The 23,321-nt window shown below is 46.6% G+C and overlaps 1 protein-coding gene across 1 annotated transcript in view; it reads left to right on the plus strand.

Annotated features, from left to right (window-relative positions):
* OBSCN (obscurin, cytoskeletal calmodulin and titin-interacting RhoGEF) overlaps positions 1 to 23,321 on the plus strand; it is a 244,447-nt gene that overhangs the window by 170,853 nt on the left and 50,273 nt on the right. The window contains exons 60-68 of the mRNA XM_063122933.1: positions 136 to 402; positions 3,869 to 4,141; positions 6,082 to 6,354; positions 8,258 to 8,524; positions 12,169 to 13,515; positions 13,924 to 14,202; positions 16,567 to 16,645; positions 18,926 to 19,050; positions 21,134 to 21,331. Coding sequence (XP_062979003.1) covers positions 136 to 402; positions 3,869 to 4,141; positions 6,082 to 6,354; positions 8,258 to 8,524; positions 12,169 to 13,515; positions 13,924 to 14,202; positions 16,567 to 16,645; positions 18,926 to 19,050; positions 21,134 to 21,331 — 3,108 coding nt within the window. The remainder of the gene's footprint in view (positions 1 to 135; positions 403 to 3,868; positions 4,142 to 6,081; positions 6,355 to 8,257; positions 8,525 to 12,168; positions 13,516 to 13,923; positions 14,203 to 16,566; positions 16,646 to 18,925; positions 19,051 to 21,133; positions 21,332 to 23,321) is intronic.

Consider the following 23,321-nt stretch of genomic DNA (forward strand, 5'->3'; position numbering starts at 1 on the left):
GGCAAACTAAACCAGCGCTTCCGATCAGCTACCCTGCATCTCATTCACGCTGAGAGCTCTGTACTTAAAAAGTGCCCATAAACAACCCTCCGAAGGCTGCACTAATGAATGTCCTCCTGACATGTCGGTTGACAGATCCAACCATTGAGGTGGTCAGTCCCATGCATGACATTATCGTTGAGGAAGATGGCACAGCAGAATTCATCTGCCAGTACTCTCGGCCCGTGCAGGCCACATGGATGAAGAACGACCAGGAGGTCCGCGCGGATGGCCGGCGCATTGTCGTTGAGCAGGACTGGAACGTGGCCAAGCTACAAATTAAGCCCGCTCTCCCAGGGGATACCGGCATCTATTCTTGCGAAGCGGGAGGCACGAAAGTGGTGGCTATGCTTGATGTTCAAGGTGAGGTCTTCCACGGTGGAAAGAAGACTGTCATGTGACTAAAGGGAGCGTTCGCATGGCTGCGACTGGCCGTGGGCAGCAAATTGATTCTTTTTCTGTCGCCTACAGTGGTTTTTCTCTATACCAGCTGGAGCCAGAACTAAGGAGCTGTCTACTGTTCTAGACCATAGAGGGTCGCCGCTTTTGGCAGTGGGCTTAACTATTTGATCTTGCCTTTGGGGATGGGAGTGCAAGGGTGAAAGGTAGCCCTTCAGGTTCTCCCCTGTTGGAAGGAGGCTGTGAAGAAGGTCTCTGCGAGAGTTTTAAAGCGATAGCCCAGCTCATTTTTTTTTTGCCTACATTCCCCAAATATAACCCTTTTTTTGTCTTCCCAAATTTCCTTTTATTTTTGTCTGTTTCAAAAATGCAAAATACAATAAAGTCATTTTTTGAAAAAAAAATATTATGAAACATCTGCTGTAACGTCTTGGCTCAGAATGTAAGCTGAGAACTGGGGTGTCCGGGGTTCAGCCATGAGCTCATGAGAGTGGCCTCAGGCATGTCTCTGACTGAGCTTCAACCTCCCTGTCTGCAAAATGAGAACAGTAATGCTGGCCTACCTTACAGGGCTGTTGTAAGGATAACTGAGATAATGTATATGAAGCTCTCTGAGCATCCTGAAGTGCTATATAAATGCTAAATATTGTTACTACCCTCAGTTACTGTTTTGCAGTTACCCAGAGTTTAGGCTTTCCAAAAGTGTTATTTAGTAGGGGTGTGCAAAGTGGGTCTTCTCTGCCTTGAAAATATATCTGGAGCTCCACAGAGGTGTTTCTCTGCCTCAATTTCCAGGGCAGGTCCTCTCTGCGCCTCATTGAATTACCTGTCGAAGAACCATTCAGTATTCGGGTAACTGGTATTTAACAGAAATGCTTACAGCTCCCACATTTTTAAAGATAAAGAGATAAAACTTGGCACAGTGATAACTCTGAAGGAGGGCTTTAGCCCTGCCAAGTTTGAATCAGATCCATTCATGCCTTGATTTTTAAGGAATCTTTAAAATGGAAATTAACAAAAATGCTTACATCTGCATAATTTTTATAGATAAAGAGATGAAACACGGCAAGGAGATAGCTCTTAAGGAGGGCTTTAACAATGCCATGTTTGAATCAGATCCATTCATGCCTTGATTTTTTTAGGCTTTTAAAGAAAAATCCCCCATTCCAGTTTTCTCCAATTTGGAGCCCCTCCCCGCCTGCACTGGAACCCCAGCCACAGAAATAAAGAGCCTACCTGGGCCTGACTCAGATGTAGAAGCTTTCTCACTCACCATGCCAGCCTAGCAGCACTTTCACACTGTGGAAATGTGAATGATTGACTTCTGTGAGTCCAAGCAGAAACACGCTCCCTCCCACCCTCCCACCCCACAGCCAGAATCAGTAGCCAGTTAGTGTTTCCCACTCCCCTGAACACTGCGATTGGAGGAGAACCCGGTCAGAGACAGCGCTGTGGCTATTCCTAATTGATTAGCCACAGAAGTCAATATCAAAGCTGCCCCTAACCCCACTCATCGTCTTCCAAATATGGATATATTCAATTTACTTACACACACATACACACATGCACACCAGGATAATTTAAGAGATGTTAGAAGTTCCAATTGGGCACGTCTCCGCTCTGATATTAATCGTTGGGTTTGGAAGCAGCCAGTCTCTGCTCTGGAAGGTCAAATGCTCCACGGATGTTCGTGGTTACCAGATAATGCCAGGGCGGAGTGCACACCTTTATTATTTAGTATAATATTGTTCTAGCCGATTCTTAATTGGTTGCTATTAACTGAGTGGTAGCATGATGAGATTGCTTTTGAATGCTGATTTTGTTCTCATAGTTGTTTAGCTACATTATATTTCATGATCAGCTGTTCACTGCCCTGTGCTTGTGGAAAGGTGGTCTTTCCCCCTCCCCGTCTTTTAAATAAAATCAAGTAAAAATGAAGTATCCATAATGACAAGAGGGGAACATTATATTCTGCACTATAATATGTGTTGACGTGGGTGTGAAATTACATGCAACACTCATGATAGCCTAGTTCACGTTGGCCATGCTCACTGGGGTTGCACATCATAGAATCAGCTTAGGACTGCCTCCCCTAGCTTGGGCACCTTCCACATAGGTTGGACTCCTTGCTGAGTGTGATGGGACAGTGCCAAGTTGGCTTTGGAACTCTCCTTATTGAATCATAGAATCATAGAATAGCAGAGTTGGAAGGGGCCTACAAGGCCATCGAGTCCAACCCCCTGCTCAATGCAGGAATCTGACAGATGGTTGTCCAGCTGCCTCTTGAAGGCCTCGAGTGTGGGAGAGCCCACAACCTCCCCAGGTAACTGGTTCCATTGTCGTACTGCTCTAACAGTCAAGAAGGTTTTCCTGATGTCCAACTGGAATCTGGCTTCCTGTCACTTGAGCCCGTTATTCCGTGACCTGCACTCTGGGAGGATCGAGAAGAGATCCTGGCCCTCCTCTGGGTGACAACCTTTTAAGTATTTGAAGAGTACTCTCATGTCTCCCCTCAATCTTCCTTTCTCCAGGCTAAACATGCCCAGTTCTTTCAGTTTCTCTTCATAGGGCTTTGTTTACAGACTCCTGATCATCCTGGTTGGGTGGTTTTGCTGTCAGTTTTCACAGCTCATCACAGAAATTTAGTTGAGGGTTAGCAGCAGGTATGGAATTGTTCTACATGTTTCACACCGGACGACAAAAAAAGTTGTGCTACATTTATTATAGTCTTTCTTCTCTCTCTCTCTCTCTCTCTCTCTCTCTCTCTTTCTTTCTTTCTTTCTTTCTTTCTTTCGGCCCTGCCCTGAGCTGATTCATACAACATCTAGGCTCTTTCTTAGACCTAGGTAGCTCCTTGCTCTTGGCAAATGCACAATCTAAAGCTGTGCAAGTATAGGAGTGTCTGCTCACTTTGAATGCTTGAAGCCCGGCTTGCCACGAGCTGAAATAAGGAGACCCCGTGAGCCTGGCAGTGGTGTGAATTGGCCCTGAGTCATAGAATCATAGAATCATAGAATAGCAGAGTTGGAAGGGGCCTACAAGGCCATCGAGTCCAACCCCCTGCTCAATGCAGGAATCCACCCTAAAGCATCTCTGACAGATGGTTGTCCAGCTGCCTCTCGAATGCCTCTAGTGTGGGACATTAAAGTCCCACCCCTTTAATGCCAACTTTATAGCTGTGTTCAGTATAAAGATGACTGGTGGTAATCAAACAAAATACGGCATCATTTCAGAGCTCTTTACAAATGTTCAGCCATGCCACAGTGACGTTGAGATTTAAAGAAAGATAATTGTGGCATTGGAATTAGAAGGAAAACTTTTAAAATGACCTTCAGTTTATTTTTGCAATCCTTAAGATATTTCCAGGCTAACGGAATGCTCAATTGTGAGAAACTTAATGATTAATACCCTTTAAATCCTCTTTTAATAGCCAAGAACACCATCATCCAGGGTTTAGAGAACGTCGATGCGATGGAAGGGGGTGAAGCTCTGTTTGAGTGCTACCTTTCCAAACCGGAGATCTACAATTATAATTGGCTGATTGATGATGAGCCTGCTAAAACCTCAGAAAACATTGAGATGGTTTATTTTGAAAATGGGCTCCGGCATCTCCTCCTCTTGAAGAACCTCACGGCCGAAGACAGCTGCAGGGTGACTTTTCAGGCTAGCGATGTGGTGACATCTGCATTCCTGACCGTAAAAGGTAATGACATACTTACATTGTACCATAACAACAGCCCTTGCTGGTCCAGGTAACAGATCATTGTTCCATCTGGACATTTAATAGGCTTCATCCCACGTACCTGTTTCCCTCGAATTATCCCCTACAGTGCAAAGCTGTTGTTGTTGTTAGCTAAAACACACCCCGGGCAGCAGCGCTCCTAAGATCCTTTGCATACCAGGAAAAGGGTTTAAGGGGGGAAATGTAAAAAAATAATAAAAAATCAATGGATGACCCAATCCGATTCAAATTTGGTATGCTTAAAGCTCTACTTAATATTAGGGCTGTGCATGGACCCCCCAATCCGCTCTCGTTCCTGATCCATAACTTCCGGATCGGGTCCGCTCCACCCTGCGTCGATCCGCCTATGGTCTGCTCCACTCCGGAGCTCCGGATCCGAATCAGAGATCCGCGGTGGCGCCGGTGGCACTAGGTAAACCCCCCTACCCCCTCACAACTTACCTGTCTCCATCATGGTTTGGCGGCGGCTTCAACTGAGGCAGAGGACTCAAACAGGAAGACCAGGTCGCAGCCACGGCCTGGTCTTCTGGTTTGAATCCTTGGCCTCAGTTGAAGCCGCCACTGGACTGCGACAGAGCCGGGTAAGCCACCCTTCCCCCCTGCCCCTTACCTGGCTCCACCGCCGCCGCCACATGGACCGCAACACCACTGCCAGGTAAGGCCCCCTCTATACTCCCCTCTTACCTGGCTCCATCACAGTCCGCCAATGGCTTCAACTGAGGCCGAGGACACAAACAGGAACACCAGGCCGCCTGGTCTTCCAGTTTGAATCCTCGGTCTCAGTTGAAGCCACCGCTGGACCGCGATGGAGCCGGGTAAGCTGCCCTCTCCCTTGCCCCTTACCTGGCTCTGCCGTCGTCACCGCACAGACTGTGGCAGCGCCAGGTAAGCTTCCACTTACCTTTTTTTTGGAGATCCAGATCGAGGCGAAGGACCCACTTCGTCTCGATCCGCATCTCCCCCGACCCAATCCGTCTTTGCCTTTGTCGGAGGCGAATCAGGCCGCTTCGCTATCGCTTCTCCAATCTGAAGTGAAGCGGAGCATAGCCTTACTTAATATCTATTACTGTGCCAATTTTGATGTCCTTATCTTTAAAACTTACGCAGACGTAAGCATTTGTTTAATTTGTACTTTAAACGTATTAAATTCTCCTCCTGCGCCCCCAGTGGCCACTCAGAGAACAACAAAAGATTCGCTCCTAAAGGGGTAGTAAAATACATCAGTTCTTTTGGCTAAGAAGCGCAATTAAAGCAGGATGCAATGGAGTACTTCCCAGTCAAAGCAGATTGTAAATTGGAAAACTTCAGAGTCCTTTGCACGCAATTTGCAGTGATTGCACAGTATAACCCTGATGTGATAAAGCTAAATGAGTTGAACCAGACCCCTTCTGATATTACCTTTTGCAGTATGACAGCTGCTGTAGCACTTGCTGTCTCCTCCATGTGGAGGTAATGCTGGAGGTCTTGGTTCATACTGGAGAAATCCATCTGACAGTTCTCCGTAGGTGAACTGGATAGACTCTTCTACCAGAATATTGACGTTTGGTCAAACATCTTACATACTGTGAAAGCCACGATATTATGGGAAAAGGATGAAATTAAATACATCCCCCAAATTTCTGTAATTTATTCTAAGGATAGAAATTTGATATTTCTGGACTCATATTTTGAGGATTCCTTGTGTATTGTTCTAGCCCTCCTTTCAAATGTATTGGTGAAAACTTTGGACTTTTGTTAATAGTTTGCATGAAAACAACATTTGCCACCTCCCACCACGCTATATAATTGGGTGTCCTTACACCCCTTCGACCATCTTGTCAACTTGCAGTTATTCAAAGGTACTCGCAAGCTTTTCTTCCTGGCTTGGAAGGTGCTGATTGAGCCTCTTATCATATTTTCAGGGTGGCGCCTAGAATTCTTGCAGCCGTTAACTGACATCACAGTCACTGCTGGGGACCGAGCGGTCTTCAACTGTGTTTTAAGTGAAGCTGTCCCAGTCAACGAGGTGGCGTGGTACATTAATGATGTGGATATCCAACCAGATGAAAACTGGGGAATCGAGGCAGAAGAGAATAGCTACAAACTTATACTGAAAAAAGCACAGCTCCGTCACTCTGGAGAGGTCACCTTTGCTGCAAGGGAAGCCATTGCATCCGCCAAGCTAACTGTCATAGGTAGGTTGGGACAGACCAAGCTCTTAATGATTCTGGGCCTTCCTAGATGAGGGTTTAGCCCTGTGCAAGGCCCGGGCTCCCTGCTGTGCATGCAGATGACGCACAGGGGATCCCAGGGTCAGGCCGGGCTAAATCCTCCCTTGACCCGGGATAACCGGATCCGCTTTTGGCCCGGTTTTTCCGCAGCCCCAGGCTGAGGAAAGTCTAGCTGGTTCCGTGGCTTTTTCTGGCTGCTCACTTACTCGCGAGTAGCTGGGAGAAGCCGTGCACTGGGCACAGCACTCCATAGGAGCGCTGTGCCCATCGGGCCGGGGGCGAGGGAATCGCGGGGGGGGGGGAGTGATGGGGGCCAGGAGGAAAAGAGCGGACCTGGCAGGAGAGATGGGGGGGGAAGAGCGGAGCCAGGGTGGGGAGATCGCAGCCGGGGTGGTGATGGAGGGGGCATCAGACATGGCGAGTGGGGGTGGCGAGCGGACGGGCGAGCGAGGGGGCAAGCGGGGCGAGCGAGCGGGGGGGGTCAAGCGAGCGGGCGAGTGAGGGGGCAAGCGGGCGAGTGAGCAGGGGGGGCGAGCGAGCGGGCGAGTGAAGGGGCAAGTGGGGGGGGCGGGCGAGTGGGCAGGTGAGCAAAGGGGATGAGCGGGGGGGGGGGGCGAGCGACTAATACAGCATTGCCAAAGTGGTGTGGTTGCTACTGTCCTGTGGCTTCAGTTTATTCCACTCTGGTAATGTGTCAGTCCATGGACTCCTGTGCCACATCTTCCATGAGGACTAGCAGTGCTCACATCGCAACATCCGGCATGATCCACTCATCCCAGGCGTGCACCTACCATCATTACCTTTGGATCACAGAGAGGACACCAAAACTGACGTGTTCATTTGGCGGGGGGTGGGGTGGGGGCATCTATCCACTTCACGTCGGATTGGAAATATTTCACTTTGCAACTGGAGTAATAAACATCTTCTTGACTGGTAACATCAAACACCATATGTCCATTTTCCATGGCATTGATTTTGTTTATTTGCTTACCTAAAGTTAGAGATGGCAATTGAAGAAACAAATTCCTTGAAGGTCTGCTGCTGTATTCGAGGCAGTAAGCCTGTGTGCACCAGTTGCTGGGGAACATGGGTGGGAGAGTGCTTTTATACCATGTCCTGCTTGTTCATCCCTGGACGATGGCTGGTTGGCCACTGTGTGAACACACAGCTGGACTAGATGGACCCTTGGTCTGAACCAGCAGGGCTCTTCTGATGTTCTTATGCTGAAGTTATGGGCATACATCAACTTAAACATGCAATTTTAAATTCTCCATTTACTTAATGTTATTGTTTTTTCCATGCTAGAAGTATCAAAGGCATGGGACGCTCTCCCATTCTGAACCTGGCAATCTTAGTGCTGCTTGCTGCAGTAATAAAAACGTTACCATTTCGTTCCTCTGAGTCTCTACAGAGAGTAATTCCATTTTAGATTTAGAACGCAGCACACTGAATGATGATTTATCAGGTCGTGAAATTACAACGTGCCATGCAATCGTGCTACTTCAGTCGCTTTTTTATTCGTTCAGTCGCTTCCGACTCTTCGTGACTTCATGGACCAGCCCAGCTCTTGGTCTAACCAGAAAACATGGTTATACCATAAGAAACATGTCTTTAAGGAGCCCCAAGGCATCATTTTCTCTACAAATACTGAAACTCTCGCATACTACTTTCTTTCTTTCCAGTTTCACCGTTTCAGCCTACAGTATGTTCTTAGCCAGGGAAACCTAGTTCTGAATAAATGATATTTCTATGAGATCGTTGTTGTTGTTGGTGATGGCTGGCCTGCTTCTTTGTCGCTTTGCTCATGGAGGTGCAAAAACAGAACTGTATGCAGTAAATTCCTCGGTCTTGATGTGTCCAATTCCAGGCTCTGTTGCGGTCGCTCAGCCTTTGGTTGACAAGTCTGCTGTAGAAGGGCAGAAGGCTCGTTTGGAGTGTGAATTATCCAACGAAGCTGAGGAAGTGGTTTGGTTCAAGGGGAAAGAACCCGTCCAGCCTGGAGGAAGATATGAAATCATCTCAGAAGGCAAAAAGCAGGCAATCATCATCCATGACTTTAAACCTGAAGATCAAGGCTCATACACCTGCATGGCCTCTCGTGATGTCAAGACATCTGCCACTCTTTCTGTTGAAGGTGCATTAACATTTCTACATCATTGGTTTCGCTGATTAAGTAATCTCTCTGTATCGAAAAATGGAGTTAGACTTTTTTCTGAAAAAACATTCGGTTGTGCAAATACTTTTTTTGGTGGGGGGTACCTTTTTAATGTCACCTGCCATGACACAGCCTCTGAACACCAGACCTCACGTCTGCCACCACTTACTATGGGGCGACACAGGCTCTGAACACCAGACCCGGCCGAGGCTACTCCCTGCTCAAGCCAAGCACCGCCGCTTGATACGCCTGAGGCAAGGGATAAAGCCCACCTTCCTCCAAACTATGTGGAGAAAGGGGTTTAAAATGGAGAATGGATTTTAATATATATAATAATGCGCTGTGAGTTATATCTGCCTAGGTGAATGATTGTCAGAGTGGGTGCTGAATGTGTAAACTTAAGATGATAAATGCCAAACAGACACGTGGGATTTTTGTGGTAGTTTTAAAATAAACAATCAAAATTTATTTTTAAAAGTTCATAAGCTTTGTTTCAAATAACAACATTTAAAACCTTTTTTGAAACCATCCATCCAATCCTGTCACCCTCACATTCGCGCTTTCCTTTCTCTCACACAATCACTCTTCAACTTTCTTTATTATCAGTATTGAATAATATACTTCCACTACGTGCACACCACACTCTAAAGACACCACTCACTACACTGACTCTCAAATTTCCTAAAACTTAAGTACCATAAATACAGGGAGCACTACAGACTCTAAGAGTCCCTAACAAGTCTCCCTGGAAAGGTTCCCTGAAAAGATTCCTCAATCCCCTCCGTCCTTCCCTTATATATCACTCCTCCACCCTCCCAAGACCTTCTAACTCCGCCCACTCAGGCCAACATTCTACAAACCACAGACTTACAAACTGCAGACATACCTTTGGGAATTGACTTGTGGGGTGTAACGCCACATCACCATTTTCCCGGAAGTTGTTCCCCCCCCCCTTCCTAAAACAGTCTCAAGGATGGTCCATCCAATCAGGGATCACATAGTGAATGCTTTGACAGCAGAATGCTGTGTAGCTTATCAGATGTTCCTATGTGATTATGTCACTGAACGAAAGGAAGCACAATTTAGATCGCTTTGAACATCAATTAATGAACTGATCATTTTCTCAAGGAGTGTTGCAAAATCGTTGTGAGGGGGAGTGTTTTGGCACTGCAGAAAAAGTTCACAAAAAACTGGGCAGTTTCAGCTCAGCCCAAAGTTTTCGTCCTCCCTATTAAAGATGTGTCAATGCCACAGCTGTCCTGGCATGACTGTCAGCTAAAGTGAGCACATACTTGTCTAAACAGGAGTCACGTGCTGTGCAACAACCTGGTGCTAATACTGTTCTTCCTTAGTACACACCCCAACATTGCAACAATAGCAAAGATCACACATAAGAACATTACACACCTGCTGTCCAATCCAAGGGGTGTTGTGCACATGTGGGAACTCCAATACACGTGTAGAATTCTCATATGGTTCGGGACAACGTCATACATGTATTCCCATTCTGTGTACTGAGCTGTCTCAGTATTGAAGTGAATGGAAGCATCTCTACTCAAATGGAAGCACTATGGGAATATTAAGATTGCCCAAAACGTTGGCTTGTGGTTTCAGTGGACAATCAATCCACAACACAATGCAGATTATGTGGGACATTTGTGCATCTAGCATGCCACTGACATGCAGATTTATGCTAGTGTGGTCTCACCCAAAAGTCACAGCCCAAAGGCCATTAGGATTTGTAGCCGTTGATTATCTTCTCCTCCAGGAATTTATCCAACCTCCTTTTAAAGCCATACTACATCTTGTGGTAGTGAGTTCCATAATTTAACTATGCGCTGTGTGAAGATGTCCTTCCTTTATTTGTCCTGGATCTCCCACCCATCACCTTCATGGGATGACCCCATTGGGTTCTAGTATTTTGAGAGAGGGAGAAAAATGTCTCCCTCTCCGCATTCTCCACACCAGGCATCATTTTGTACACTTCTATCATGTCTCCTCCTAGTCTCTTTTTTTCCAGTCTAAACAATCCCAGTTGATGTCACCTTCCCTCGTAGGGGAGATGCTCCAGCCCCTTAATCATTTTAGTCACCCTTTTCTGCACTTTTCCCAGCTCTATAATATCCTTTTTTAGGTGACCAGAACTGTACACCGCATTCTAAGTGTGGTCTCACCATCAATTTGTATAAGGGCAGTACAATACTGGCCATTTTATTCTCAATTCCTTTTCTTATAAATATGTTGTTTTTAATGGATACTGTTGTCTTTATACTGTTGTTTTTATGTTTTTTTTAGTTTTGTATACTTTTAATGTTTACTGTTTTTAACTTTTGTAAACCGCCCAGAGAGCTTCAGCTATGGGGCGGTATATAAATGTAACAAATAAATAAATAAATTCTGAAGTATGTCTGCCTAGAGAAGAATCTGAACTCATGAGAATCTGAGGCCTTAGCTAGACCCGGGATCGTTTATCCCGGGATCGTCCCGAGGTCGCCCCTGCCTGCTCCCGGGATCCCCTGTGTGTCATTTACATGAACAGGGATCACCCCGGGACGATCCCGGGATAAACCTTAGGTCTAGCTAAGGCCCAAGCTTTTACCCTCAGGCTCATGGAGATGTGTCTGAAAAAAGACATGCGCATTGTGGCCATTAAAGTGTTCAGAGAGAGGTTCTGTGCCCATATCTGCCTTCAGTTCTTCCTTCAGGACCTCATCTCCGTGTTTTCGCAAACCCCTTTAGATATTTTATTTATTTATTTATTTATTTAATTACATTTATATACCGCCCCACAGCCGAAGCTCTCTGGGCGGTTTACAACATTTAAAAATAGTAAACATTAAAAGTATACAATTTAAAAACACACACACACACACACATAAAAACAGTATAAAAACAACAGTATCCATTTAAAAACAACAATTGTGGGGTCCATTAAAAACAAACTTAACGTTGTTAAATGCTGTTAAAAAGCTGTTAAAAAGCTGTTAAAAATGCCTGGGAGAAGAGAAAAGTCTTGACCTGGCGCCGAAAAGATAACAATGTTGGCGCCAGGCGAGCCTCATCGGGGAGATCATTCCACAGTCGGGGGGCCACCACTGAAAAGGCCCTCTCCCTTGTTGCCATCCTCCGAGCTTCCCTTGGAGTAGGCACTCGGAGGAGGGCCTTAGATGTTGAGCGCAGTGTACGGGTAGGTTCATGTCGGGAGAGGCGTTCCATCAGGTATTGTGGTCCCAAGATATCAGTGTTTATCATTCTTCATGCACAGCACATGAAATTCCACAAAACCCCAACACTGAGCACAGAATAAACTCAGAACATTTATAAAAAATAATAAATAGAATCTGCATGGATCACGCTAAAATGCAACCTGTCTGGCATTTTTCAGAAATGGCAACTGGCTGAACAAATCACTTGAAGGTCTGTTGCTGATGCTGGAGCTATAGGCATGCAATGACCCCCCCCCCCCCAAAAAATGCAATTTTAGTAAATTCTTCATTTACTTCTTGTTATTGCATTTCTATTAGAGAGTTCTAAAAAGCACGGGACTCTCTCCCGGTTTGAACCTGGCAAGCTTCCTGCCCCTTCATGAAATAATAAATCTTTACCTTGTCATTCCTTTTTAGTTTCCACAGTGTCAATGTTAAAGGAGGGGGTGGAGGAGACACGGACGGCGAATGAGCTGGACGAGATCGTGGATGAGCAGGTGCAACCCAGCTTACCCCCTGAAGCGGCTCAGGAGGGCGACCTCCACCTCTTATGGGAAGCGCTTGCCAAGAAGCGTAGGATGAGTCGCGAGCCAACCCTGGATTCGATCAGCGAATTGCCAGAAGAGGACGACAAGAAGCAGAAGAAGGAAGAAGCCGAGATAATCCAGTACTACTCTGAGGGATACTCTACTTGTGATGAGTCGGCTAAAGCAGGAGAGGCAGACTACTCCGTCACCAGTTCAGATGATGAGTCAAGAGCTGGGACTCCTTCCTTCATCAACTACCTCAAAAAGGCCAGCTCATCCTCTGCCAGCGTCACTAGCAAAGTTCAGACCGTCTCTGCAGAGACAACCTATAAGCAGTGGGAGAAGACCGGCACTGAGCTACCTCCTCCTGCTAAGCCAGCTGAGCCAGAAACTGTAGAAGGAGACTTGGATGACCCTTCCATGGCTCAGGCAGCCGTAAAAATTCAGGCCGCTTTCAAAGGGTACAAAGTAAGAAAGGAAATCAAGCAGCAAGAATGCCCGGTGTTTGCTGAGACCTTCAAGGACTTCTCCGGTGAGCCAGGAGGCACCCTCCATCTTGAATGTGTGGCTCAAAGCAAGACGGACATGAAGGTCCGCTGGTTGAAAGATGGCAATGAAGTTTTGGATGGGCGCCATTATCATATAGACAATTACAGTGATGGGACATGCTCCTTGATTATCACTGGTCTGGAAATGAATGACATAGGCAAGTACACCTGTGAGGCGTCCAATAAATTCGGCAAGGTGTCCCACAGTGCCAAGGTGATGGTGTCTCCACAGCCTCAAGCACCCGTACGGAAGCACAAGCCTGACCAAAACTTTCCTGAGAGTGAAACAGAGAGCTCTTCCGGCAGTGAGCTGGACGACGCCTTCCGTAAAGCAGGGAGGCGTCTTCACAAGCTGTTCAAATCAAAGATCTCCACAGAGATCTCGGATGTGGAAGAGGAACTCTTTGTCAGTGCGGACGAGGGAGAGATAGAGGTGGTGGACCGCCAGACCTACCGGGAAGACGAAAAGTACATCTACATCAAGTTTGAAGTTATGTTGGAGGCGAAAACAGCTGCTAGCCGGTTTAGGGAAATGTTTGCTGCTATGGGCATTCCCGTTGAGATTGACATCCTGGATCAAGGGCCTAGAAAGATGGAGTTGCGTATTGGGAAAGCCACGCCGCCCGCTCCAGGGCAACTGCGGACCTTGGTGAAACGGCCTCCACCACCTTTACTAACATCTGATACTGGTAAGTAGAGAACACAAGGCTTTCAACAGAGTACTTGGGGCCCAGTGTTATGTGGACCTTGGATCAAACCAATTAGCATCCATATCCGAGGTCCAATGAAGATTCCTCAATGAGTTGGGAGCTCGGATTCCCATCTGTAACACCAATATAATCTGGTGTTGTATGTACACACACACACACACGCACATGTAGATTGTTATTGTAATTATTTATTATTGGTTTAACAAATTGTTTTTAAATATATGTTGTCTGTGGTTTTACATAAATGCCTTTCTTTTTGTATTTCGTATAATGAGTTATTAATAGTTTTTAATTTTTGTTAACCGCCCAGAGGGCTTCACCTACGGGGTGGTATAAAAATGTAGGCAATGAAACGAAATGTAATTATCGTCATCAAAACCATTCCAGCTCCTATCTTCATAACCGAACTTCAAAACCAAGAAGTGCAAGATGGCTATCCAGTTAGTTTTGACTGTGTGGTTATCGGTAAACCAACCCCCACTGTCCGGTGGTTCAAGGATGGGAGAGTTATTGAAGAGGATGACCACTACATGATCAACGAAGATCAGGAAGGCTGCCACCAGCTCATCATCACAGCTGTGGTGCCCCTTGACATGGGCGTATACCGCTGTCTGGCTGAAAACAGCATGGGCGTTTCTTCGACAAAAGCTGAGCTACGAGTGGACTGTAAGGGGTATTTTTTTTCCCCATGGGGTGGGAATAGGGTTGTGGGAGAGTGAAGTGTATCTCAACCAGTGCGGCATATTTAGCATGAGTAAATGAATAGGAGGCAGTATCAGAGGCAGTAAGCCTATATGCATCAGTTGCTGGGGAACATGGGTGGGAGGGTGCTGCTGCACCATGTCCTGCCTCATTGGTCCCTGGCCGATGGCTGGTTGGCCCCTGTGTGAACAGAGTGCTGGACTAGATGGATCCTTGGTCTGATCCAGCAGGGCTCTGCTTATGCTCTTATGTTTACAAACTATTAGGTCATAATGGATTGATTTATTATTATTTATTATTTATTTAGAATATTTATATACCACTCCCCATTGAAAAATTTCGGAGCGGTGTACAAGGTAAAATGAAAATAAAAACAGAATAAAACAGTTAAAACTAAATTGAAAAAGAAGCAAAAACAGAAATCCAAGGCTGCATGTTAAAGAAAGGCTTCTTGGAATAAAGATGTTTTCAGGAGGCGCCGAAAGGAGTACAAGGTTGGCGCCTGCCTGACCTCCAGAGGCAGGGAATTCCACAGGAGGGGGGCCACCACGCTGAAGGCTCTTCCCCTGGTGGATTCCAATCGGAGGATGGATCTATGTGGAACCACCAGGAGCAGGCCCTCGGATGACCTCAGTGACCGGGCAGGTTGGTAAGGGAGAAGGCGCTCTCTCAGGTATCCTGGTCCCAAGTTGTTTAGGGCTTTGTACACAAGTACAAGAACCTTCGACCTGGCCCGGTAGCGAATAGGCAGCCAGTGCAGTTCCCTCAGCAGAGGAGTTCCATGCTGGAAAGGGGCAGCTCCAGACAACAGCCGAGCTGCAGCATTCTGCACTAGCTCTAGCTTCCGGAGCAGCTTCAAGGGCAGCCCCACATAGAGCGCGTTGCAGTAATCCAATCTTGAGGTTACCAATGCCTGTACCACCGTGGTCAAGCTATCCCTGTCCAGGAGAGGCCGTAGTTGGCGAACCAACCGAAGATGGTAAAAGGCACTCTGAGCCGTGTCGGCTACTTGAGCCTCCAACGACAGAAATGGGTCTAAGAGTACCCCCAAACTACGAACCTGTTCTTTCAGAGGCAGAGCAACCCCATCCAGAACAGGCAATGAGCCTGTCTCCCAGACTCGGGAACCACTCACCCATAGGGTTTCCGTCTTGCCAGGATTCAGTCTCAGTTTATTGGCCCTCATCCAGACCATTACTGAGTCTAGGCACTAGTCCAGGACCTGCACAGCCTCACCTGATTCAGTTGTCACAGGGAGATAGAGCTGCTGTGTCATCAGCGTATTGGTGGCCTTTAACTCCAAATCCCCTAATGACTGCTCCCAACGGCTTCATATAGATGTTAAATAACATTGGGGACAAGATGGTGCCCTGCGGCACTCCATAGCTCAATTGCCAGGAGGCCGAGGACTGGTCACCCAATGCTACTCTCTGAAAACAACCCCGTAGATAGGACCGGAACCATTGTAACACAGTGCGTCCGATGCCCATCCCACGGAGTCGATCCAGGAGGATACCATGGTCGATGGTATCAAAAGCCGCCGAGAGATCGAGCAGGATTAACAGGGTTGCATTCCCCCTGTCCCTCTCTCGATAAAGGTCATCCATCAGGGCGACCAAGGCTGATTCAGTCCCGTAACCAGATCGGAACCCAGACTGGAATGGATCTAGATAATCAGTATCCTCTAAGAGTGCCTGCAGTTGCTCCGCCACAACCCTCTCAAGTACCTTCCCTAAAAAAGGAGTGTTAGCAACTGGGCGGTAGTTGCCTAATACCATCGGGTCCAGGGTGGGCTTCTTCAGGAGTGGTTGCACTACTGCCTTCTTAAGGACAGCAGGGACCACCCCTTCCTGGAGGGAAGCATTTATCACCCCCTGGACCCACCCAGTCAGACCCCCTCGGCTTGCTTTTATAAGCCAGGAGGGACAGGGATCGAGAGGGCAAGTGGTCGGTCGCACTGCTGCAAGCATCTTGACCACATCATCAGGCCGCAATAACTGGAACTGATTCCACAAAATTGGGCAGATGGTGGCATCGGACACCTCAACTGGAGCTGCACTAAAAACAATGTCAAGCTCGTGAAGGAGCCCTGCCCTCTTTTAAATCTGGTCACTCTAGTATAGCTCCTGCAGTTTTAACTGTTGTGATGAAGAGGGGATTTCACCAGGTTCTCCATATATACAAATGGCACCTGCTGAAATTCCCTTTTCTATGCAACTGTTAAAGATACAGGAGCCCTGTCCTCCTTTTCATTGGGTCACCCTATACAAGAAGCTCTTGATATAAAGCAGCATACCACATATGGAATCTTTTTTCCCCATTCTGTAGTGACCAGTACAGATTATGATACAGCCGCGGATGCAACAGAGACGTCGTCCTACTACAGCGCTAAAGGGTATTTTTCCAGGTAAATGACACACTGTTTTGGAGTCTTTGCCATTTTGCTGCTAATGACGAAGAGGACTCGGCTGGAATTGAAAGGTTTTAGCATTTAGCTCGAATCATTCCCATCACCTCCCTTTCTCCATCTTTCTTTACCTCCCTCAACAGCTACTCTGATCTTTATGGCATCTCGGAGGATCCCTGAATAAGTTTGGGGACTTATTTGTCACACTGTAAAGCAGCCTTCCTCAACCTGGGGCACTCCAGATGTGTTGGACTACAACTCCCAGAATGCCCCAGCCAGCTGGCTGGGGCATTCTGGGAGTTGTAGTCCAACACATCTGGAGCGCCCCAGGTTGAGGAAGGTTGCTGTAAAGGATCAATCACTCTTCCTGACTGGGGATGCTGATGGTATTTTGTATCAATTCCTGCATAGTTTGAGCCCTTAGATTAGCCTTTCCCTAACCTGGTGGCCTCCAGATGGGTTGGACTACAACTCCCATCATTCACAGCCATCAGGGCTCCAAGTTGGGGAAAGCTGCCTGAGATGTTATCGTTATGTGGCTGATCCCGACAAGGGATGTAATCGGAACCCTTTGCTTTGGTACTGCCATTCTTATCGGCAGTTGCATTGCACATGGGCAAAGAAATCCAAGACCCTGATGCCTTCTCAGTACTATTGGGAGGCATGATGAAGTTGCTAAGATTGCAAAGCATAATCGGGAACAGTGGGGCCTATAGTGCAGAAGGACAGGTAAGCTAGGATGGAGGTAAGATGGAGCCAGAGAGATTTATAGCTTCATCGCACGTACCTGTTTCCCTCGAATTATCCCCTACAGCGCTAAGCCATCGTCGTCATTGTTGTTGTTGCTACCGGGCAACAGCGATCCTTTGCATACCAGGAAATGGATTTAAGGGGGGAAATGTAAAAAAAAAAAAAAATCATAAAAAAATCAACGGATGACCCAATCCGATTCAAATTTGGTATGCTTAAAGCGCTCCTTAATATCTGTTACTGTGCCGAATTTGATGTCTTTATCTTTAAAGCTTACGCAGATGTAAGGATTTGTTTAGTTTTTCTTCAAATCCTGCTCCTGCGCCCCAGTGGCCGCTCGGAAAACAACAAACGATACGCTCGAAAGCTAGTAGCAAAATACGGCGAGTCTTTTGCCTTTGTAGCACAATTAAAGCAGGATGCATGATGGGAGTACTTCACAATCAAAGCAGATTATAAGCTGGAAAACTTCGGAGTCCTTCGCACGCAATTCGCAGTGATTGCACAGTATAACGCTGGTGTGATAAAGCTCTTAGGCCATAGATAGATGTGGCAAAATCCCAGGATGATCACCGGGATCATCCCTGTGCGTCCACATGACGCACATGATCAGGGAGGGGGGATCCCTCCCTTGCCCTGGGAACTCGCCTTACACTTTAGGCCCGGTTTTTCCTCTGTCTCGGGCGAGACCACAGAATGTGTGGCCAGGTGCCAAGTTTGTCCTGGTTCCTCGCGAGGAGCTGGGACCCGCGAATGGGGCACAGAGTTCCTCAGGAGCTCTGCGCCCATCGGGGGTGGGTTGGGGTGAGCGGGGAAAAGAATTATTTTTTTAAAAGTACTTAAGTTTTGCACATGAGCGCTCGTGCGCTCTGGTCTCTTTAAAAATCAAATAAAAATGGCGGGTGCGACGCCTCTCCCTCTGCGGTCGTCGCATGCCGCGTGTGAACAGAGGGGGAGATCTCGTGATAAAAAAAATCGCAAGGTCTTCACCCCTCTGTCCCACTGGATTGCTAGGTCTAGCTAAGGCCTCAGTCTGTAAAGGCATTCTTCTTTTCCCGAAAAGCCACTGCAAATTTATCTAATGTCTCAGTTCATCCCATATCCGTGCTGTCTGAGGGGAGGTGTCAATGGAGTGGTACCCAAGTGGCCTGGATTCATCCATTTGCCTCTCTTTTGGAACTACTGCATGGATCGTAATTGGATACCTGGAAATATTTATTCTGCCTTTTTTTGTATGCCCGAATTGTTGTTTCGTGACGTTGAATTTTTAAATTGTATTTTATCACTTTATGCTGTAAGCCATCCAGAGAACAATGTTATTGGGCAGCATTATTTAAATACAGTAAATATGTAAGATGGAACACAACAAATTTTGAACGAAGTTCCACTCTACACAAAGGCCAGGTGGGCTTCCTGTACCGCTTGTGGCCACAAAAACTTCTTCTTGCAGTGTTTGCAAGACACTGGATTTTCATCAGGGTCTTGGATGGTAGGTCAAAAGTCACTTTCCCCCTTTCTTTCCTGAGCCAGCCGAGAACAAGAAGGAGCGGAATCCATGACTGAAGAGGAGCAGCTGCCACAGATTCTGGATGAACTTCATGACATCCACGTAGCCCCTGGAGCACCCCTGGCCAAATTCCACCTGAAGGTTAAAGGTAACGGAAAGTCCAGTCTTTGCCAGTTGTTTTGTACGTCAAACTTTTTGACAGGATCCCTTTAGTTATTCAAAGTGCTGTGTACAATTTGTAACGACACACATATTTTTTTTGCCAGCGATTGGGATGTAGCTGGATCTGTGCTTGCATTCTAACATTGAGGGCTTTGCTAGACCTACTTGATAATCCGGTGGTGAGAAGGGGCCAGCCCATGCTAAAAGTAGCACGGGCTGTCGCTCCTATCCACACATCAGACGCGATGGGCTGCAGGAAAGCCCCGCTGCATCGCCAATTTTTCTTATGTTTAAAGGAGCCGGATGCGCACAACCGTTCGTGCGCTTAGGTAAGTTTTTTTTTTTAAAAAAAAAATCGTTCTCCCTGCTCCCCCCCGCTCCCGGCTCCGATCTCCCCACCCTGCCCCAATCTCCCCCTGGCTCCGATCTCCCCCCCGATCTCCTCCCCGCCCCGATGGCCACAGCAGTCCTGCGGAGCTCTGCACCCCATCCGCCGCTTTTCCCGGCTACTCATGAGTAATTGCTGTAGCCGGGAAAAGCGGCGGAACGGGCTACACACTCGCGATCTTGGGCTCAGCCCGAGACCACGGGAAATACCGGGCCAAAAGTGGTGCCTGTTATCCCGGAGCAAGGGAGGGTTGACCCCTGCCTGACGCCAGGATCCCTTATGCGTCGTCTGGATGCACAAGGGGCTAACCTGTGGTCTAGCAAAGGCTTGAGTTCCTGATGCATCATAGCTAGTCTTCCCTTGGAGAGCTTCGGCTATTGGGCGGTATAAAAATGCAATCAATCAATCAATCAATCAGAGGATTGTTAGTTCAGTGGCTGAACATCGAACTGCAGATTTATTTATTTATTTATTCGTGGCATGTATGTACCGCTGAATATAGTAAAATCCCTCAGCGGTTCACGGTATTAAAATACATTTAGACAACAATATTCAAAACACAGCATTAAAAGCACAACATTGAAACAACTGCAGTAAAAAAACTATTAAGAAGCAGCAAAATGGAGCAGCTTAGTTAGTTTACTTACAGCCCAGGGAAAGCCGGAGTGAAAAGGTGCGTTTTTAGGAGAAGTTTGAAAGATGCCACATTTTTGCCTCCTGAACCGCACAGGGATGGATTTTTCAGACGGTGGGGGGCCACTACAGAGAAGGCCTGCTGTCAGAGTTCTTCATGGCGATATTCTGTTTGTTTTGGAATGGCTAGCAAGGCCTCCTCTGAAGATCTTAAGCATCACCTGGGTGTATATAAGGGAAGGTGGTCTGCTAGGTATTCTGGTCCCAAGTTGTTTAGGGCTTTATAGGATAGCGACATAACTTTGTATGTGGCTTGGTAGCTAATTGGTAGCCAGATTTGATCCTCAGTGGATAATGAGGCAAATAGCTTAGTGAGAAAGTCTGGCCAAGGTACTGTCATGAACCAGGACCCCAAACCCTCATCTTCGTAACATCCTGGTCTCTTGGTATCAGAAGAAGCTCAGGAAGAGGATTCAGTCACAGAAAGGCATAATGAGGCTTCCATCTCCCCAAGAACCAGTTCCCCAGAGAGATCCCAGAAGTAATCAGTCCTGTGTCCAGAGGAAGTTGCCTTGCTGTCTTCAGCCATGACGACAGTCACGTGCCACAACCACTCCCACATCATTGCAGCTTGTGGCTGCTAAGGAATGTCAGGCCCCTTCAAGAGACAAAACGTTTGTGTAGAAGTTAAGCCAACCAGCCTAAAGGCAGGCAACTTCTTACTTAAGGCTCAGCCTTGATCTGCTCCTTGTTAGAGCAACTCACAGAGAACTCTGTTTGGCCACTTGGAGTTTTTCATCATCCTGACCTCTTCCCATCTTGCTTCCTTGAGAAATCTGACCCCCACTAAAGCTCTGATCCATAGCAGAACCCTGTGGCCCCGGTTGTGGCACAGAGCATTGACAGAACTCACAGCCTGAGAAGGTACAGGCGCAGTATATTGATGGTGTTAAAAGGAATGGGGTTGGATCAGTCTCTTCTCATTACCACTTTGCTATATTTTTATATATTTCTTCCTCTAGTTCCTAACTGAAATTTCTCTGCATAGGTTACCCACAGCCTCGTCTCTACTGGTTCAAAGATGGCCAGCCATTGCATGCATCAGACCGACTCTTAAAAACTGACAAGAGAGAGTTTCATGCTCTTGAAGTTCTCAGTGTCACAAAGGAGGACGCGGGTCAATATTCTGTATTTATTAGCAACTCTGCTGGTTCTGCGTATTCATCGGCCAGATTGCTCGTCAAAGGTTAGCAATGTGATATTGAAATGGTGCCTTATGGTGTGCTTATCAATGCTAGGCCAACAACCGTCAACAAAAAAATGTCAAAGGCAGGATGTCAAATGGTTTTCCTATTGCCATGTAGCCAGTAAGATAGATCTATATATGTCTGTATCCGTATAACCTCGTGTGGCGCAGAGTGGTAAGCAGCAGTTACTGCAGCCGAAACTCTCCCCACGGCCTGAGTTCGATCCCAGTGGAAGCTGGTTCTCAGGCAGCTGGCTCAGGTCAACTCAGCCATCCATCCTTCCGAGGTTGGTAAAATGAGTACCCAGCTAGCTGTGGGAAAGGTAACTGCGACTGGGGAAGGCAATGGCAAACCACCCCGCTACAAATTCTGCCAAGAAAACGTCAGCGAAAGCAGGCATCACTCTAGGAGTCAGTAATGACTCAAGTGCTTGCATGAGAGGTTCCTTTCCTTTTTCCATATCTATAATAAATATAGAAACTAATTCAGGGATAGCCAACCCACAGAACAGCTTTTCTGGCCCTTGAGATTCTTACCAGATTTTAATTTGAGCTGTTCCAAATATTATCATAGAATCATAGAATAGCAGAGTTGGAAGGGACCTACAAGGCCATCGAGTCCAACCCCCTGCTCAATGCAGGAATCCAAGCAGGGTTACTGGCGCAACAACACATCATCAGTAGGGTAAAACTAACCTGTCTCACGATGGTCTACCTTGTTCTATCTTACCTTGTTTCCGTTTTGAGGTAGAAACTAGAAAAGTGATGGGCTCCGCCCCTCCCATTTTTTTGGGTGGGGGCAGACATAAACAGTCACGTTACTAAAATTCTGTTTGGTGTGATTGTTTTCCCCTCATACCACTACTCCCTTACATAGATAATTAATTATATGGGTGATCCATCCAATCATGGATCAATTCTACATAGCCTATCATATTTATTGATATGACCTTTAACCCACCTTTCTGGACACACTCTCAAGGTGCCTTACAAGATTACAAAATTTATGAAAACACAATTATAATTTAAACACGCACACATATGCAGCAGAAACCAAAGATTCTTCTAAGTACCAAATGCAGACTGGAAGAAACGTGTCCTTTATTATTATTATTATTATTATTATTATTATTATTATTATTAGCTGTACCCTGCCACACGTTGCTGTGGCTCAGTCTGGTTAAATTGAAAAGAAAGAAAAGACAAAGCGGATGTTTCTAATATGTTTAATTTCTCAATGCTTGTGGATATACAATATTTTTAGTTGTTTCATTGTCTGTGTAGATATAGAGATTGTCTGGTTTGCCGACTCTAGAACACGCAACATATAATTGTCCATGTGAGAAGCAATCTGTGTCTAGATCTAAACCGCACAATTCTAAAGATTGGCCCTGAGCTTTGTTGATGGTGATTGCAAACGCCAATCGAATTGGGAATTGCAATCTCTTAAATTGAAATGGCATATCTGTTGGGATCATAGGAATGCGAGGAATGAGGACATCTTCACCTTTGAAAGGTCCTGTCAAGATTGTTGCTTCTATGACCTATAAGAGCAAATAGGAGAGAACATGCAAATAGGAGAGGAGGCAGAGGCAGTGGATTGGCCTACTGTTTGGTTTTTTAAAAAGGATGTTTTTACGGTGAGGAGGTTAGTGGAAACTCCTGGCAGTTACCTTTCTTCAGAACGTGTAACTGTCACAGGTGTGACATCTATATTCACTCAGCCAATTGTGAGAGAACATGCAAATAGGAGAGGAGGCAGAGGCAGTGGATTGGCCTACTGGTTGGCGATGTCACAATGACCTATAAGAGCAAATAGGAGAGAACATGCAAATAGGAGAGAAGGCAGAGGCAGTGGATTGGCCTACTGGTTGGCGATGTCACAATGACCTATAAGAGCAAATAGGAGAGAACATGCAAATAAGAGAGGAGGCAGAGGCAGCGGATTGGCCTACTGGTTGGTGATGTCACAATGATCAGCAGGACTGGT

This window comes from Elgaria multicarinata, chromosome 1, assembly GCF_023053635.1.
Source record: "Elgaria multicarinata webbii isolate HBS135686 ecotype San Diego chromosome 1, rElgMul1.1.pri, whole genome shotgun sequence".
NCBI classification, from domain to species: Eukaryota; Metazoa; Chordata; class Lepidosauria; order Squamata; family Anguidae; genus Elgaria; species Elgaria multicarinata.